This window comes from Nerophis lumbriciformis, linkage group LG01 (genome assembly GCF_033978685.3).
Source record: "Nerophis lumbriciformis linkage group LG01, RoL_Nlum_v2.1, whole genome shotgun sequence".
NCBI classification, from domain to species: domain Eukaryota; kingdom Metazoa; phylum Chordata; class Actinopteri; order Syngnathiformes; family Syngnathidae; genus Nerophis; species Nerophis lumbriciformis.
In genome coordinates, this window is record NC_084548.2 from 65,137,501 (window position 1) to 65,156,154 (window position 18,654).

Below are 18,654 nucleotides of genomic sequence, written 5' to 3' on the forward strand. Positions count from 1 at the left end.
TTCAAGGAGGCACATAAATAAAGTAATGCCTGGCACATATTAGTTATTGAAGTACTTTTTTGTATTTTTAGTTCATTGTTATTGTTTTACATTGAACAAGAGAGCACAGCATACCAAGTCAGATTCCTTGTCGGTAAGCTGTATGATTATAATCATGTTTGGCCTCGCTCCTAAATGATGCATGCCTCGATACGCGCTTTGCGGCAACGCCCCTTCTTTTACTCGACACACGCCTCGAAGTCACGCACATTTGGTCCCATCACTAGTTGCTTCCTCATTCCTGTTGTCAACTGTGTTTTTTTGGTTTTTTTTTACTTGATAGTGTGACTTATTCGCCCTCTTAGGTGTGTACATTCCCATCAAAGACAAATATAAAGCGGCTAACAACACAATCCTAAACAACAAATGGCGTTATGGTCACAGCTAAGCTGGCATGTTGCTAGCTAGTCCATACAGGAAGTGACTTGTTGAGGAATTTCAATCAAATGTTGTGCAAAATGGGCGGGTTCAAGCAGCGACTTAACTTTGATTGACAGGTGGGGTTGCCATGGCAACCAGGGCACTAGTTCAAGGAGGCACGTAAATAAAGTAATGCCTTGCACATATTAGTTATTTAAGTACTTGTTTGTATTTTTAGTTCATTCTTAAAATGATTGTTTTACATTGAACAAGAGAGCACAGCATACCAAGTCAGATTCCTTGTGTGTTAAACATTTTTGAGGGATTCTGATCATTTCTAGCTCCTAAATGATGCAACCGTCACATCATATTTTACCTGATGTGGACACATTGAGGAAGTGAATTGTCATTCGCTCAGGTGTACAGTTGTAACAACAACAATCGCCAGGTAAGTTTGTCACTTTCTTTGTCTCGCTAAGTTGCTAACTAACAAATATTTTCATTCTGCACTTGTGACAGCAGATAATGAACTTACTTTTGTTATCAATGCCAATTGTGAAAATACACCGCGGACTGCCTGGTAAGTCCATTCTAATATTCCAAAATCATTTAATAAATTTACACCTATTATGACACTGTTTTTATTTTCATGACTATTGTTGACATTGTTTACTTTGACCCAACATGAGTGGTTATGAACAAGTGCATTTTAGTCCCTTTTTTTGGTTTCATTTTTAAAGGGAATATAAACAAATAATAAACAATGATATGCACTACATATGTATACAAATAATGTATTTTCTGTGATATCAAGCAGTTTTTTTGTGTTTACTTTAAAGGGGAACTGCACTTTTTTTTTTTTTTTTAGAATTTTGCCTATCGTTCCCAATCATTATGAGAGACAAGAAGACAACTTTTTTTTTTTTTTGCAGTCTAACATGTAAAAATCGTCTCGTTCTTGGTGGCAAGTGATGCAGCTAATGGGAATAATCCATTCTACCTCTAATTCACTTTAAAAATGCATTCAAAAACTGTCAACAATACTTAATTTACGTTCCGTAACCCGTATAATAACCGAGCTGTAGCAACTTTGTTATTAACGATCGCCAGGTAAGTTTGTCACTTTCTTTGTCTCGCTAAGTTGCTAACTAACAAATATTTTCATTCTGCACTTGTGACAGGAGATCATGAACTTGCTTGTGTTATCGATGCTAATTGTGCAAATACACCTTGTAGTGCCTGGTAAGTCCATTCTAATATTCCAAAATCATTTAATAAATTGACACCTATTATGACACTGTTTTTATTTTCATGACTATTGTTGACATTGTTTACTTTGACCCAACATGAGTGGTTATGAACAAGTGCATTTTAGTCACTTTTTATAGTTTATTTTTGAAAGGGAATATAAACAAATAATAAACGATGATATGCACTACGTATGTATACAAATAATGTATTTTCTGTGGTATCAAGCAGTTTTTTGTATTTACGCTAAAGGGGAACTGCACTTTTTTTTTTTAGAATTTTGACTATCAATCACAATCATTATGAGAGACAACATTTTTTTTTTTGCAGTCTAACATGTAAAAAAATGGCTCGTTCTTGGTGGCTAGCAATGCAGCTAATGGGAAGAATCTATTCTACCTCTAAATCACTTTAAAAATGCATTCAAAAACCGTCAAACTATTTTTTAGTTTTAGTTTTAGAGGGGTTTGAACGCTACAACGGTGACTCCTATTAGTTGTATCTTTGAAGCGTTTTTTATCATGTTTAAAATCTTAAAAAGAAGAAAAGACATGTCTTCATGTCTCTCATAATGATTGTGAACAATAGGCAAAATTCCAAAAAAAAGTGCAGTTCTCCTTTAAGACCCAACTGTGGACAGAATTTAAATGAATATTAATAGAACAACGTTGTTGATATAAAAAAAAAGATAAAACTCATCTTGTTTTGTTTTTCTCTCAGTGACTTACTCGCTCAAGTATTTCCACACTGCGTCCTCTCAAGTTACAAACTTCCCAGATTATGTCGGCGTGGGTTACCTTGATGACATTCAGATCGGTTACTATGACAGCAACACAAAGAAAGCAGAAGCCAAACAAGAATGGATGAATAACTTTACAACGGTGCATCAAGAGCACTTTACATGGCAGACACAGTTAGGTATTCGTAATGAAGTGAACGACAAAGACACCTTGGAACGATTACAGAAGAGCTTCAACCACACTGAAGGTTTGTTAATAAATATTTGATGTACTAAAATAAACACATTACTGCACTGATACCTTGTCTGTGGGCATCCATAATGACGCCGAAAAAACACATGACTGACACTTAGAGGGCTCAAGTTATCAAAACTCTCACTTGTCTTGTATGTTGGCAGCTGCTGCAGGAGCCTATTATTAATGGTTTGTTTTTTTCTTGATTTGTGTGACGTGAGCAGGAACATTGTACAGTGTGGCACTGCAGTATGTTGTCCTGCTTGTTCGCCAAAAAGAAACTTTTAAAAAGCACGATCGGGTGTGGTACCATGACTTTTAAAAAGCATGATCGGGTGTGGTACCATGACTTGTTTCCAAGAGACACTCAGAAAGAGCTTTAAGTTGGTCTGTAAAGCAAAATGTATCCAAAGTTTGACACAAAGCACCATCATTACAGGCTATGTAGAACACAAGGAAATGTGGTGATTGTAAATTAAAATCATAGTATGACCTCTTAAAGACACAAGTGTGTATGTGTGCACGTGGGTTGATGGTGATAAGGTGTTACTCCATTTTATATAATTTGTCTTACTCTTTCAGGTCTTCACATTTACCAGAGGATGTACGGCTGTGAATGGAATGATGAGACTGATGAAATCAAGAGTTGGGAACAGTCCAGCTATGATGGAGAAGATTTTTTAGCGCTAGACACCAAGACATGGACATGGACTGCAGCAAAATCACAAGCCGTCCCCATGAAACACAAGTTGGACCACGATCGAAATCATATCGAGTACTTAAAGTTGTACTACACTGGGATCTGTGTTGATAACTTGAAAAAGTATGTGAACTTTGGTAAAGACGTACTGATGAGAACAGGTAAACCACATGATGCACACTGATAGCCCACCCCCTGTAGGAACATAAGTAACATTACAACCTACACTCTTTCCCATGCAGAGCTTCCAGAAGTGTTTCTCCTTCAGAAGACGCCGTCCTCTCCAGTCAGCTGCTTCGCGACAGGTTTCTACCCCAGCAGTGCGGCCTTGTTTTGGAGGAAAGACGGCAAGGATCTCCAGGAGAACGTGGTGCACGGAGAAATGCTGCCCAACCCTGATGGAACCTTCCAGATGACCGTGGATCTGAAATTGGAGGTGACGGCCGAAGTGGAGAGCAAGTATGAATGTGTGTTTCAGCTGTCTGGTGTCAAAGAGGACCTGGTCACCAAGCTGGAGAGAAGAAGCATCCTGAACAACGCAAGCGATGAAGGTGAGAAAGACACCCATTCATCCATCCATTTTGTACCACTTGACCCTCTCTGGGTCACGGGGAGTGCTGGAGACTATCTCAGCTGCATTCGACACATTAAGTTGAATTATTACGTCCTCAAATCAAGAACATTGGCGATATTTTATCAGAACTTCCACCATTATTGATCCATGTCACAAGAACAATGCTGGACATTGATATGATGCATGCAAAGTACTCATTCAGGTTTCCTCTTCCTGCTTTTTTGCTCTCAACAGACAATGTGTGGGTCCCCGTCGGCGCCACGGTGGCGGGTGCCACGGTGGCGGTCGCTGCGGTGATCCTCGCCATCATTGTTGTAGTCGCCGTGCGTCACAAGAAGAAAAAAGGTGAGGGACACACTTCTTTTTTTGTGAGTTGGTGCTTTCCTCCAGTCTGCAAAGGTGCTGACAAACACTCCAAGATCCTCAAAGAGAGAGCACACACTCTCACATAGAAAGGTGATGTGAAGACAAAAGTCCAAGTCATCTTGTCTGTCTTTCATTTCAGCCAACTATGATCCAGCTGGTAAGTCAATCTTATTCTCTTTTCTTTGAGCCGCCATAAACAAAGCAGGGGTGAAGCATCACTCGTATAAAAGTCTGATGTGGACGTTTGTTACAAGTTTAGCCTGAAAATCTTCACTTTGTCTTACTGGATAGTAGAGTTGGACATCTCTTAGTGATGGACGAATCCATATGCATCGAGATACATGGGTAACCATGCCATTCAAAAAGGTTCTATTTTAAAAACGGAATGATTTGATAGGGTGTATGAATGATTCCATTCTATGGTTAACATTTGTTGATGGACACTTTCTTTTTTACACCACAAAAGAACAAAAGCATTCCTTCCTGTACATACGCTCCTCCTCATGTTGGATGAATAGTTAAGACCTTGGCACCAAGCGCTCAGATGAAACCTGTCCAAGCTGAGTCTAAGAGCATGAGCTGATGAAAACGACTCTATTGAGAGGTCAAACGTCTTCTCAGACAAACCGAACAATCAACTGATCTATTGAATGTCATGAGAATACAGATAACCTGATGAATGAAAACACTGTAGGCCCATTCCTCTTCAAATATAGAAAAAAAAAACATTCTATAAAAGTGACATGCTAACATTATTTTCAAATGTGTAAAACACGACATATATCCCTAAAATGCTTTAAGGCAAAGATAAAGTAAAACGACAACAGAATCACATGTCAAATATATTTATGTTTAGACATGGACCAAAAAAGACTATCTAAATAAACATGTTTCTTTGATCGGATGATATAAAAATGCCATCCATCCATCTATCTTCTTCCGTTTATCGGATGTCGGGTTGCGGGGGGACTTCAGCCTAAGCAGAGAATTCCAGACTTCCCTCTCCCCAACTATTTCGTCCACCTCTTCCCGGGGATTCCGAAGCGTTCGAGGGGCCTTCTGACCGACAGAGCTTCTCAACCTATCTCTAAGGGAGAGCCCCGCCACCCAATGAAGGAAACTAATTTCGGCCGATTGTACCCATGATCTTATCTTTTGATCTTGTCATAACCCTAAGCTCATGACCATAGGTGAGGTTAGGGAGGTAGAGCGACTAGTAAATTGATAGCTTTGCCTTCCAGCTCAGCTCCCTTTTCACCACGATGGACCTAAACAGGGTCCGCATCACTGCAGACGCTGCATCGATTCGCCTGTCGATATCACAATCCACTCTTCCCTCACTCATGAACAAAAAAAAACCCAGAGGTACTTGAAGTCCTCCACTAGGGACAGGATCTCCTCCCCAACCCAGAGATGGCACTCCACCTTTTTCTGGGTGAGAGCTATGGACTCGAAGTCGGAAGTGCTGATTTACATCCCAGTCGCTTAACATTCAGCTGCAAACCGATCCAGTGAGAGCCATAAATCCTGACCAGATGAAGCCAGCAGCACCACATCATCCGCAAAAAGCAGAAACCTAATCCTGCAGCCACCAAACCGGATCCCCTCAACGCCCTGACTGCGCCTAGAAATTCTGTCCATAAAAGTTGTAAACAGAATTTGTGACAAAGGGCAGCCCTGGCGGAGTCCAATCCTTACTGGAAACGGGTCCGACTTACTGCAGGCAATGCGGACCAAGCTCTGACACTGGTCATACAGGTACTGTATGTCCTACCCCATACTCTCTGAGCACTCTCATAAGGACTTTCCAAGGGACATGGACGAATGCCTTCTCTAAGTCTACAAAACACATGTAGACTGCTTGGGCAAACTCCCATGCACCATTAAGGAATTCGTCCACAGTTCCACGACCAGGACGAAAACCACAATGCTCCTCTTGAATCCGAGGTTCGACTAGCTGACGTAGCCTCTTCTCCAGTACACCTCTTAACAGGAAGGCTGAGGAGTTTGATCCCACGATAGTTGGAACACACTCTCTGGTTCCTGTTTTTAAAAAGAGAAACCACCACCCCAGTCTGCTGATCCAGAGGCATCCCCTTGTGAACTGATTGATAATCTCGTGCAACATCCGGTCCGTTAATCGATGAATCTAAAGATTCACAGCTGATTCTGATCGAATAAGGGGATTTCTACCGGCTGAACCGAATCGCTCACTTGTCAAACTGGATATCCAGTCAAACCAGTTTATCGTTACCAACCTTACTGGATAGCAGAGATGGAAACTACCGCTTTTGGAAGTTTTGGTACTAGTATTGGTTAACATCGAAGCTGTCAAATTTAAAGGGAAAGTAACGAGTTAACGCTAATTTCCTTTAACAGCACTTTTTATATCCCTTTGCCTGAGGTGTGACCGTCAGCCCTCACCGTAAATGCGGGAAAACACACAGGTGCTGCGGGAACAAAGACCGAGCAGAAACGGACAAAGAAAAGGGCACACTAAATGGCAAAAGTTACCCAAAACAGCAGGGTCTCCCGACAAGACCGAAGCCATCTGCCGCCGCCGTGAGCCGAGTCCTCATCACATCCCACAACGAACAACAACAAACTTTACACAGAAATTGCAAAATGGGTGTCATAACCCCTAATTCTGCGACTGATCAGTATTGTGGAGTAATGATACTAAACGGTAATCTAAGGAAAGCACACCCGACACGCTGACCCAGGCACTTTTTTATGCTATAGTATAATAGTTCTTTATAGTAAATGTGTGCCTGTGTCAGAAGTGGTGCGCGTGTGTGAAGTGTTTGTGTTAAGCTGTTTTAAAAAGCATGATGCATAACAAATGTGCAAAAAACAACTAAATGGTCCAGTCCCATGTTGACAGTATTCAAAACTTGACAATTATCTGTCTCAGGCAGTGATTCTCAAGCTGTGGTACGGCTCTATCTAGTGGAAAGCCAAATAATCACTTAATTAAATATTGTAATGACGTGACTTTTTTATTATTTTATTTTCCGATATTCTAACACAGTGTTACTGTTCAAACTGTGTGGAACGTTACAGTGGGCAAAAATGTTGTTAAATATACTTGTTAAATATAATCTCTGTCTTTTTTTTAAATGAATACGTAGGCTTTCTACGCTACCGTGTTTTAATGCTGGTCATTGTGGAGGTAGCCAAGTGTATTCTGAGGTGGTACTTAGTGAAATAACTTTGAGGACCACTGGTGTAATGTAGACTTATTAAAGCTAATAAACTATCTGTGATTAACCTTGATTAATTATGAGTTGCCCTGCGATGAGGTGGCGCGGTACCCCATCTTCCGCCCAAATGCAGCTGAGATAGGCTCCAGCACCCCCCGCAACCCCAAAAGGGACAAGCGGTAGAAAAAGGATGGATGGATGGATAATTATGAGTTAACTATGGACAAAATGTGATGAATCACAGTTAAATATGAAATATAAATCTTGATTGTTTAATAGCTCTGATTAAAATGTAAATGATACCATACCCTGCCCCGAGTCACGTGACCTGCTGACATGCAGGCAATGTAAACATGTCACATATCTAACTCTTGACAGGAAGTAGAAGTGCACCACTCTGCTTCTTGATGTTTCTCAACCAATGGAGTCACACATCAAAGATCTGATACTAGTGAAGATGCACCCTCTAGATGTACAGTGGGGAACATGAGTATTTGATCCCCTACGTTAGCATTCTGACTACCATAAAAGTTCTGGGCTCTTCAAACCTTTGGAAGGAAGTAAAGGAACAAAATGTGAGGCGTTGAGGTCACGGTGTGTTTGTGTTTGTCTGACAGCTGGTGACGAGGGTACCTAGCGCTCAGAGAACTCAACGGATGAAAGCAGTCGGAACACAGTAAGTTAGCTCACACTTTGCAGATATATTGTTGTTGTTTTTTTTCAATTTAAGTTTTTTGTTGCAGTAGATTTAAAATATGTTTTGTCCTGAGGAGCTTCCACACTCATTTCTTTAGCGGAGATTCACACCTAGCAAAACATGGCTAATGCTAACACTAACAAGAGTGAGACGTTCCAAAGAAAAGAAAAGTGTTGTCAGTAGTTGAGATTTGCGGCAACAGACCTGGAACAACTGACTGCATGCTGCAATGTTTGTTCAAAAAATGCGGCAGCACAACAAACTTTTTCCTTTCTTTAAAAGTAGGTGGGGAAAAAAATCGTAAATCGACTTTCTTGTGAAAAAATCTGAGATTTTATTTTCAGGCCATATCGCCCAGGCCTAGCTCACATGGACCGTTTACGCATCCAAACTCGTCTTTCAGCTAACACTTCCACTTGGATTCTTGTGCTGTCATCCTTTTCCTCCAGGATCTTTTCAGCACTGGGACACAGAGCGACCACTGAGGAGCGTGGTCACACTTGAAGACGAGAAGGAGATGTGCTTTGCTCATCATCAAACTGCTCCTCGTGTTATACGGTCTCTTTTTTTTTTTTTTTTTATGTTTATGTCTTAAAAAACGAGTTACGATCAAATGTTTTTGCTGCCTTTGGTGGATCACTTGCGCTATAACACCTGGATACTTGTAATTATGTATTTTCATTTTCGTACATAGCTCTGTAATTCATTGGCCAAACGCTATGCACCTCCCAAACACTAGGGGGCGATTCTAGTCATTTACCCTTTGTCAACCAAGAAGGAAATGCTCCATGCTAATAGCAGTAACTGGAAGAAAATGGGTCAAATTGATAACATAACGTTCTACAGCTCTTACATACAGACGGTAACTTAAAAAAGGAACAACTTTATTATCTACTACCAAAGGAAAAGCCAGGACACATCATTGTGAGTTGTACTCTCACATAGGATGGCCAGATCTTTCTACTTGAAATTTGAGGCATTGGAACACTTTTATCTATAAAGCCATAATTGGGCTAATGACCTCTAACATGTGCAAGATAATAGCACAAAGAAATGTAAACTTGTAGTGCTGTGAATCTTTGGACACCACACGATTTGATTCAGAATTGATTCTCGATTCAAAACCAATACTTTTTTAAATAACATTAGATGCCGGTTCTATGATTAACTACATTCCTCCATAAAATAAACAGTTATGAACAATTTATATATTACATTCAAGAAATGTGTTTTTGTTTAATAAAATTCTACCCAAACATTTAATGAAGTCAAATATAAATAAAGTAAGATAAGTATCCCACACTTTTCTAAAGTAAATCTGTACAGTAGATATGATCATCTCCATCAACAACATGATTTGTCTGAGTGGCTGGACAGAACAGATTGAAAACAATTATAATAATTTAAATCAATTTTTGATGTTTTTGAAGCGATTAAGAATCGTTACAAATAAGAATTGCGATTAATCTGAAAATCGAAAACATGACAGGGTTTTTCCGGGTGAGTATTAAAATTCACTGAACGGATTTTGTCCTTAAATGGCATTAAAAAGCATTACAATTTATATCCACAGGCATTACTAAACATTTAATTCAATAAAGTAACAAATGCTTTTAGCTCATCTCAAATCGGCGATTCAAGGCAGGCGGCGGCTAACGGTGCAACATTTCTTTGGGCGTGACCCACAAAGCAACCTCTGTTGTCGCCACCACAACTGGCAGCTGCTGCTACCACTACAGAAAAATACATTCCCAGATTAAACAATCTTGTGAGTCAATTTTAATTCACTACAGAGTAACAGTTAATGTAAGCTGTTCAACTATTCAAGATTAATATTGTCAAATGCTTAGAATTGTGTCTATATAGACAATAGTACGTTTTTGATTATATATAATAACTACCTGCAATAGGACACGGGCATTAAATGTGTTTTAAGTGGCATTAAAGTAGCATTAAATTAGATCTGCTGATACCTGCAGAAACCCTGTATGAAAGCCAGAGAGGAAACCTCATTTATTTGCACTTGTTAGGTCACGAGCAGCAAAAGCTAATACAGATCTATTGTAAATGTTGTAATTATTATTATTGCTGATCCTGACCTATTGTAAATGTTCCATTTATTATTATCGCTGCTCCTAAAATATTGGAATTGTTCCGTTTATTATAATTGCTGCTTGTGACCTATTGGAATTGTTCCGTTTATCATTATGCTCCCAGTTACTTTTAGAGTTCATTTTAAAATTGTACTCAATGTTTTTAAATGCTTACACCAAGAAGCCTTGCCCTATCTTATTGAGCTGCTGCAGCCTTTTTGTCCCAGCAGGACCCTGAGGTCTTCAGACCAGCTCCTCCTGGCTGTCCCAAAAACTAAGCTAAAAACCAGAGGAGATAGAGCCTTCTCAGTGGCAGGGCCCAGACTGTGGAACAACCTTCCACTATCTATTAGGTCCTCCCAGTCTCTGAGACAATTTAAATCTAGGCTAAAAACATTTTTTTACTCCATGACGTTCAAATCCAGTTAGACAGGATTTCTTGGTTGTTTTTATTTCTTGTTTTATACATTTATTAATAATTGCCTTATAGTATTTTAGGTGATTCTGCACTTCTTTTAAGGTATGTTTTACTATTGTGTTGTATTCATCCTTCCATGTTACAATATAAATGTGACACTATGTGCCCCTTTTTTTGTTGCAAATTGTTTATGTCTGTACAGCACTTTGGCCAACTGGGCTTGTTTTAAATGTGCTCTTTAAATAAATAAAATTAACTGAACAAATTAATTTAGCCTACTCCTTAAGGGGTCAAACTTTGATGGTCAAATTGATGATTTGCCATGAAACTGAACGTTATTAACTCGACCTCACAAAGACACACTTTTTTAATCAGGCTTTTTACTGATCATGTTCAATCCTTACGTTTTTAATGATCTTATTGTGTTTTCTATCTTAATTATTAATATTACAACACAATAAAAAAAAAAAAAACGCATGTTGGATTAACTCTTAAAGAGTTGATATTAACTGTTTCAGATAACATTTGGTCCCACTTCACATTAGAGTAAAATTTACTCAATGGCCAGTGTCAACTTTTCAGAGTTAATTCTACTCAATTTAGTGTCACAATTAACAATGAAATGTGTAAAAAATATTCAACACTGTTGCTTTTTCACACTGGTCAGAGTAATATGATAACACTTAACAGCAATTTGTAGTAATTTTTACTTACCTGCAGTGTTATTTTGCTACATATTTATATTATGCTCTATATTACTAAATTAGTAACGCATCAGAAATTAATACATATACATTTACAGCAACAACATTTATTAAATTGTCATCAATACTGAAATGAGCAATGCTAGCTCACCAGAGAACACAAAATGGCGCCACAAACAAAGCTCTATCATTCTCGACATGACATTTGTATGTCAAAAGGCCTGGGATCATGCAGGTTGTCAACATGCAACACCACTAAGTTTTGCTTTGACCTGGTCACTCCATAAGCATGGACATGTTCTTGAATGGTTACTGTACATAAAAGGTCAAGTGCGAAGCTAAAGTGTCTTGTTTATGATTAGAATTGACTTAATCTTGTAAAACACAAGCATTTCTTTCTTTAATTTGCCTCAAATGACCAAAGACCAAATGTGGGCAGTACACAAACCCACTGAGTTTAGCCCAGTTAACTTTCAGAAGTTGAACATTACTGGGCACTTGCATTGTTGCCATGGCAATTACACAACCTCCTTTGACCATTTTTAAACACACCATCTTTCATTGTCCAATATCCAACCGACTAAAGATTGTTGAAGATTGCCGAACACATGCCATGTGAGTCTGGTGTTTTCTAGCAAGCGTTTTTATAATATTTTTTTAATTAATTGAGCTGTTTCTTGGGGGAAAAAGTGCTTTCCCTCATATAGCGTGCACCGACTATAAAGTCCAGGTCCTACTTTCCGGATGCAACATGGATGATGGACAAGAAAATGGTGCATTGGTAAAAACAAATGTTCTGAGGATACAACATCTTCAACAATTTGTGGTGTTCCACAGTCAAATGTTTTAAATATACACACAGTCCTTGTGATAAAATTGGTGAAAATACAATGTATGCTGTCCATACCAATGAAAGAAGTAAACTCCAATGTTGGTCAGTAGAGTATATTAAATCTCCAAATATGAGGGGAATATTCCTCATGACTAAAACACATTCAGTCCAAAATCATTGAACTCTCCACCTAAATTCACAGCTTCTTGCCTTTTGTTTCTCTCCATGAATCCATTCTCAAAACATTGTATTCTTAAATTGACTTCACCCAATGTAACATTTTGTTCTTTGACATATGTGAACAATAATTTAAATTCATACTGGGCCACCCTTTCCAAAATGTCATGCATCACATCAACTGAAAAGTTCTCAGCTGTGTGAAAATATGTCAGGGAATTAAATGAGCATTAACTCTTCACATCTAAAACTTAGGCAAGAGTTGGATTAAGAGACAATTCTTGAGCGTAAGCAGTGTGGGTGTCTTTGGTTCACTACACTATTTTGGGAGAACCTTCAGAAAATTCTGTTTGGAAGTCATCTTTTTTAGCTAAATAAAACCTGCAACAATACCTTGCATTGAAGGACTTCACCAGAGTGAACAAGCTATGTATGAAAGCCTAAATGATCACTTATCAATTATATGACGTACTAAAAGACATAAAACGCTTCAAAGAGTTCATTAAGGGGCTCCCACAGAAGCTGTTGCCATAGATGGAAGTGCGTACCTGTCAGTCACAAGGAAGTAGGTGTGATTCTTGTTGCTCCCTCAGCAAGAAGGTAGGGCTGACAGCTTTGGGTGGTGATGTTCAGATGCTGCTGGACACTGGTTCCAGCCTACAAGATCACATTGATCAGCAGTATTTAGTGACCAACCTCTGACAATAGAGCAACTCACAACACTGTGCATGAAATGGAGGTGATGAAAAGTACAATGGGTACGAAAAGTATTCAGACCCCTTTAAATGTGTTACTCTTTGTTTCATTGGTGCCACCTATCGCTTTTGCATCATGGCATGGTCTTTTAGGACTTTCTTCGGCAACAGCTGCTTTACTCCGGAGTGTTACACATGGTGAAGTTCCGAATAATAGTAACATCAGATGCTGAGTTTAAGGATGATGTGTTTTAAAGAATATGAACAAAGCAGAGGCATTAAATGTGAATGCTTCCGTTATAACCTTTAAATTAAATGTGAAGATAAATGTTGATGGTCAGGGCTTACCAAGTTCTTCATTGCTCAATGTGACTCGGAAGATTCCAAGTCAACTTCAAAGATGCGTTATCCTTTCAACTTTTGTCTAAATTGACTGTAATTTTAGTGTACTAAAATGTTGACTACCTACACTAAAACTAAATCAAATTAGATGACTAAAATATGACTTACACTAAAATGCATTGTCAGACTAGAACTAAAACAAAACTGACACTGATATTAATCTGATATATTAGCACAAATTATAGAACATACTTTTTTTATTTTATAGTGTGGAATGTTTAAAAAGGCTTGATCAAGTGAAATTATTCACGGAACAATGTTGGGTATGAAAAACACTAAACTTACAACAAAAAAGTACATACTTTTATTTTTTTTATGGTAGAATGTTAGAAAATTATTGGCCGAGTGAAATTACTTAAGAGAACAATGGTTTGTATCAAAAGCACTAACCAAACGTATGCTTTTGAAGTGGAGTGCTAATTAGTTTAATTGTTTTTGGCGTACATCCAACGGCCACAATAATTCTTTAAATTAAACTCATGACGCAGTAAGTTGAATGATGCGAACACGTTTGTTACTGGATACTTTCTATTAAGCTTCTGCCTTGGGGACTTTGTGTGTGTGTACATGCTGTACAACAATAATGACGTGATAATTGTTTATAATGACTGACAAATGTGCAGTTTTAGTCTGCAACATTGTTTAATGCAAGCTGAAATCATCTGATACATGTTTTGTTGCTGATTTTGGACCAATATTGAATATTAATATTGGCTCAGGACACCCCTCATCTTAATTGTAACATTGTTTTATCTTGACGCTAAGACTGACCTTCTTTTAGGAAGCCATCAAGTGTTGGATCACACAGCCTGACATTCTGCTCTCGGCTAAACAAGACATGCAGCAACATGTTCTGTTTATATATAAAAAGAGAAAACATTAATGACCAAGAAAACAGTCAACAAATAGTTACCTATTAATGTGCGTAAAAAGTGGTGTTTTTATAGAAAATAGAAACATTAGTTGAAAGTAATACTTTTTTAAACAGCTGGTATAGTATGAAGACATGCTAACTGTGAGCAAAGATGATTTATCAATCACTTCTGGCAACATGAATTACTGCTAATGTGTCTAATGTGGCTCACATTTAATGCTGTTTAATAAAGTAAGTTAAGATAATATCTATCACATGCTGGATAATGTCTACTGTTGCAGTATAATATAAACTAACTTACCAACTGTTAGTCCACTCTATTCATTTGGGGTCTGTGAAAAACAAGATAGTAGATATTCTGGAGTCACAATTCACTTGATAAACGTTTATGCAACTTAACTAAGACTGTAAGTAAGTAAACTTACAACTTAACTAAGACTGCAAGTAAGTAAACTTACACCTTAACTAAGACTGTAAGTAAGTAAACTTACAACTTAACTAAGACTGTAAGTAAGTAAACTTACAACTTAACTAAGACTGACCAAGTTCTAGTCCACAGCTAAACACCTAGCATACATGCTAATAAGCGATCATTAGCATACTAAACAAACGACCATTTACTTGTTAAAACTATGCCATAAGACAGGTGGCAACATGATCACTAGTAGCAAACACAATAAACACACAGTTAGTTAGTTATATGGGTGAAATGATCACTAGTAGCAGACACAATAAACACACAGTTAGTTATATGGGTGAAATTAACACTAGTAACAAGCACAATAAACACACAGTTAGTTATATGGGTAAAATGATTACTAGTAGCAAGCACAATAAACACAGTTAGTTATATGGGTGAAATGATCACTAGTAACAAGCACAATAAACAGTTAGTTATATGGGTAAAATGATCACTAGTAGCAGACACAATAAACACACAGTTAGTTAGTTATATGGGTGAAATGATCAGTAGTAGCAAGCACAATAAACACAGTTAGTTATATGGGTGAAATGATCACTAGTAACAAGCACAATAAACAGGTAGTTATATGGGTGAAATGATCACTAGTAACAAAGCACAATGAACACACAGTTAGTTAGTTATATGGGTAAAATGATCACTAGTAGCAGACACAATAAACACACAGTTAGTTATATGGGTGAAATGATCACTAGTAGCAGAAACAATAAACACACAGTTAGTTAGTTATATGGGTGAAATGATCACTAGTAACAAGCACAATAAACACACAGTTATATGGGTGAAATAATCACTAGTAGCAGAAACAATAAACACACAGTTAGTTAGTTATATGGGTGAAATTATCACTAGTAACAAGCACAATAAACACACAGTTAGTTATATGGGTGAAATGATCACTAGTAACAAGCGCAATAAACACACAGTTAGTTATATGGGTGAAATGATCACTAGTAGCAGAAACAATAAACACACAGTTAGTTAGTTACATGGGTGAAATGATCATTAGTAGTACACAATAAACACATAGTTAGTTAGTTATACGGGTGAAATGATCACTAGTAGCAAGCACAATAAACACAGTTAGTTATATGGGTGAAATTATCACTAGTAGCAGACACAATAAACACAGTTAGTTACATGGGTGAAATTATCACTAGTAGCAAGCACAATAAACACAGTTAGTTATATGGGTCAAATTATCACTAGTAACAAGCACAATAAACACACAGTTGGTTATATGGGTGAAATGATCACTAGTAGCAGAAACAATAAACACACAGTTAGTTAGTTATATGGGTGAAATGTTCACTAGTAGCAGACACAATAAACACACAGTTAGTTAGTTATATGGGGGAAATGATCACTAGTAACAAGCACAATAAACACACAGTTATATGGGTGAAATAATCACTAGTAGCAGAAACAATAAACACACAGTTAGTTAGTTATATGGGTGAAATTATCACTAGTAACAAGCACAATAAACACACAGTTAGTTATATGGGTGAAATGATCACTAGTAACAAGCGCAATAAACACACAGTTAGTTATATGGGTGAAATGATCACTAGTAGCAGAAACAATAAACACACAGTTAGTTAGTTACATGGGTGAAATGATCATTAGTAGTACACAATAAACACATAGTTAGTTAGTTATACGGGTGAAATGATCACTAGTAGCAAGCACAATAAACACAGTTAGTTATATGGGTGAAATTATCACTAGTAGCAGACACAATAAACACAGTTAGTTACATGGGTGAAATTATCACTAGTAGCAAGCACAATAAACACAGTTAGTTATATGGGTCAAATTATCACTAGTAACAAGCACAATAAACACACAGTTGGTTATATGGGTGAAATGATCACTAGTAGCAGAAACAATAAACACACAGTTAGTTAGTTATATGGGTGAAATGTTCACTAGTAGCAGACACAATAAACACAGTTAGTTAGTTATATGGGTGAAATGTTCACTAGTAGCAGACACAATAAACACACAGTTAGTTAGTTATATGGGGGAAATGATCACTAGTAACAAGCACAATAAACACACAGTTAGTTCGTTATATGGGTGAAATGTTCACTAGTAGCAAACACAATAAACACAGTTAGTTATATGGGTGAAATGATCACTAGTAGCAGACACAATAAACACACAGTTAGTTAGTTATATGGGTGAAATGATCACTAGTAACAAGCACAATAAACACACAGTTAGTTATATGGGTGAAAGTTACCTGAATGAAGACATAAATATTGCTGCTGCACTGCTAGCATAAAACTAGACAATGTCACTCGACAGTACATGTTTGAACACGTTCATAATCAACATCAATCATACTGTAAAACCCTGCTTAGTGAGAAAATAACTAATTAAAGAAGAATACAAGCATTGGAATATCAACCTTACTCACTTGAATTTGGCTCCACATGGTGGAAATGGTGAGGCGGTGCTGGAGGACGTCTGGTGCTGAACAGTGTCATGACCTCCTCAGTAAGGAGAGTAGCTATTGGCTGTTGTAAAAGTCGCCAGAAGTCGCTAGATGACATCATCGTCTCATAGGAGCGATAAAAAGGGAGTTAAAAAAAAAGAAGCTAAATTTGATGCGAAATGCAAACGAACATTCTTCTGTTGATTTGTATTTGTTTTGATTTGAATCACTTTTGTTCTGCATTGTTTAATTGAGTAAAGACGCCAAGAGGATTTGAAAGTCGCCAAATTTAGGATCAAAGTGGCAACTGCTGATTGACACAATGTAGAGTTGACCTCCATACTGCTGGCAGGAATGACTTAACAGCCACTTTTAACTACACTGTTAGAGCTGCTTTACTCTACATAGATTTATAAATGCTAGATTTCAGTGACGTGCAGTGAGGTTTGAGGTTGGGGAGCCACTGACCCCCAATCAGATTTACAACATACAGTATGATGCTAAGTCACTGACTCACAAGTCAAATCTACAAACATTACAGCATGATGCAATGGCATCGGCTTAAAATCACAAAAACACACAGTAAGATGCTAGAATAAAACATTTCAACACACTTGGCACACAATTAACACAGTTAGACCAGGGGTCCCCAAACTTTTTGACTTGGGTTAAAACAATTAGGCCGGGGTCCGGGCTGTAAATATAAATATAATATATTCCTCAAGCACTAATTGACTGAAAGAGCGCGCACTTGCTGCATGCTCGCTCGACACTGCGGCGCAAGCGCAATGATGTCACGTTATCGATGGGAAAATGCATTTTTAGACAATATAATAAGCCTGAGCGGCTAGGAGACACCGAGAGTAACAAGCGGTGGAAAATGGATTAGAAAGGAAAGATTAAAAAAAATATATATATATATTTAAAAAATAATAATGATAATAATAATTGTTTTTATTTTTTTAGACCTTAGGACTTCACGCGGGCCGGATGTTGGACTATGGCGGGCCGCATCGGGCCCGCAGGCCGTAGTTTGGGGACCCCTGCACTAGACAGTTTATCTTACCTTTACTTGTAAATGAAGTCCATTCGCCTTTCCTTCTGGACGAAGATCTCTATATGTCAGGTTCAAACACCAAACTATCTATTAAACGAGACAAGAAGCAAGGAATCAAGCAGAGACAGAGTTGTATTTTGCTCATGAGGAGAGACGTATTGGGCTGCACACTCAGTTGCAGTTCCACCCTACGCTCTAAGGTACAGTCCCACGTGCTCCTCTATTTATTCGGGAGGTCCCTAGTTAACATCACTGAGGCTGCTTCTGAAGGGAGGGGTAATGCAAGCAGCCCCAGTAGACACAATACATGATTATTC

The 18,654-nt window shown here is 38.0% G+C and overlaps 2 protein-coding genes across 2 annotated transcripts in view; both read left to right on the forward strand.

Moving 5' to 3' along the window:
- The window catches only part of LOC133612408 (class I histocompatibility antigen, Non-RT1.A alpha-1 chain-like), a 5,291-nt gene extending 1,252 nt beyond the window's left edge, over nucleotides 1-4,039 (forward strand). Inside the window, exons 2-4 of the mRNA XM_061969799.1 lie at nucleotides 2,368-2,634; nucleotides 3,204-3,482; nucleotides 3,564-4,039. Of these exons, the coding sequence (XP_061825783.1) occupies nucleotides 2,368-2,634; nucleotides 3,204-3,482; nucleotides 3,564-4,039 (1,022 nt within the window). The remainder of the gene's footprint in view (nucleotides 1-2,367; nucleotides 2,635-3,203; nucleotides 3,483-3,563) is intronic.
- Nucleotides 1-18,654, forward strand: part of LOC133571702 (major histocompatibility complex class I-related gene protein-like) — a 110,293-nt gene that overhangs the window by 23,099 nt on the left and 68,540 nt on the right. The window lies entirely within an intron of this gene.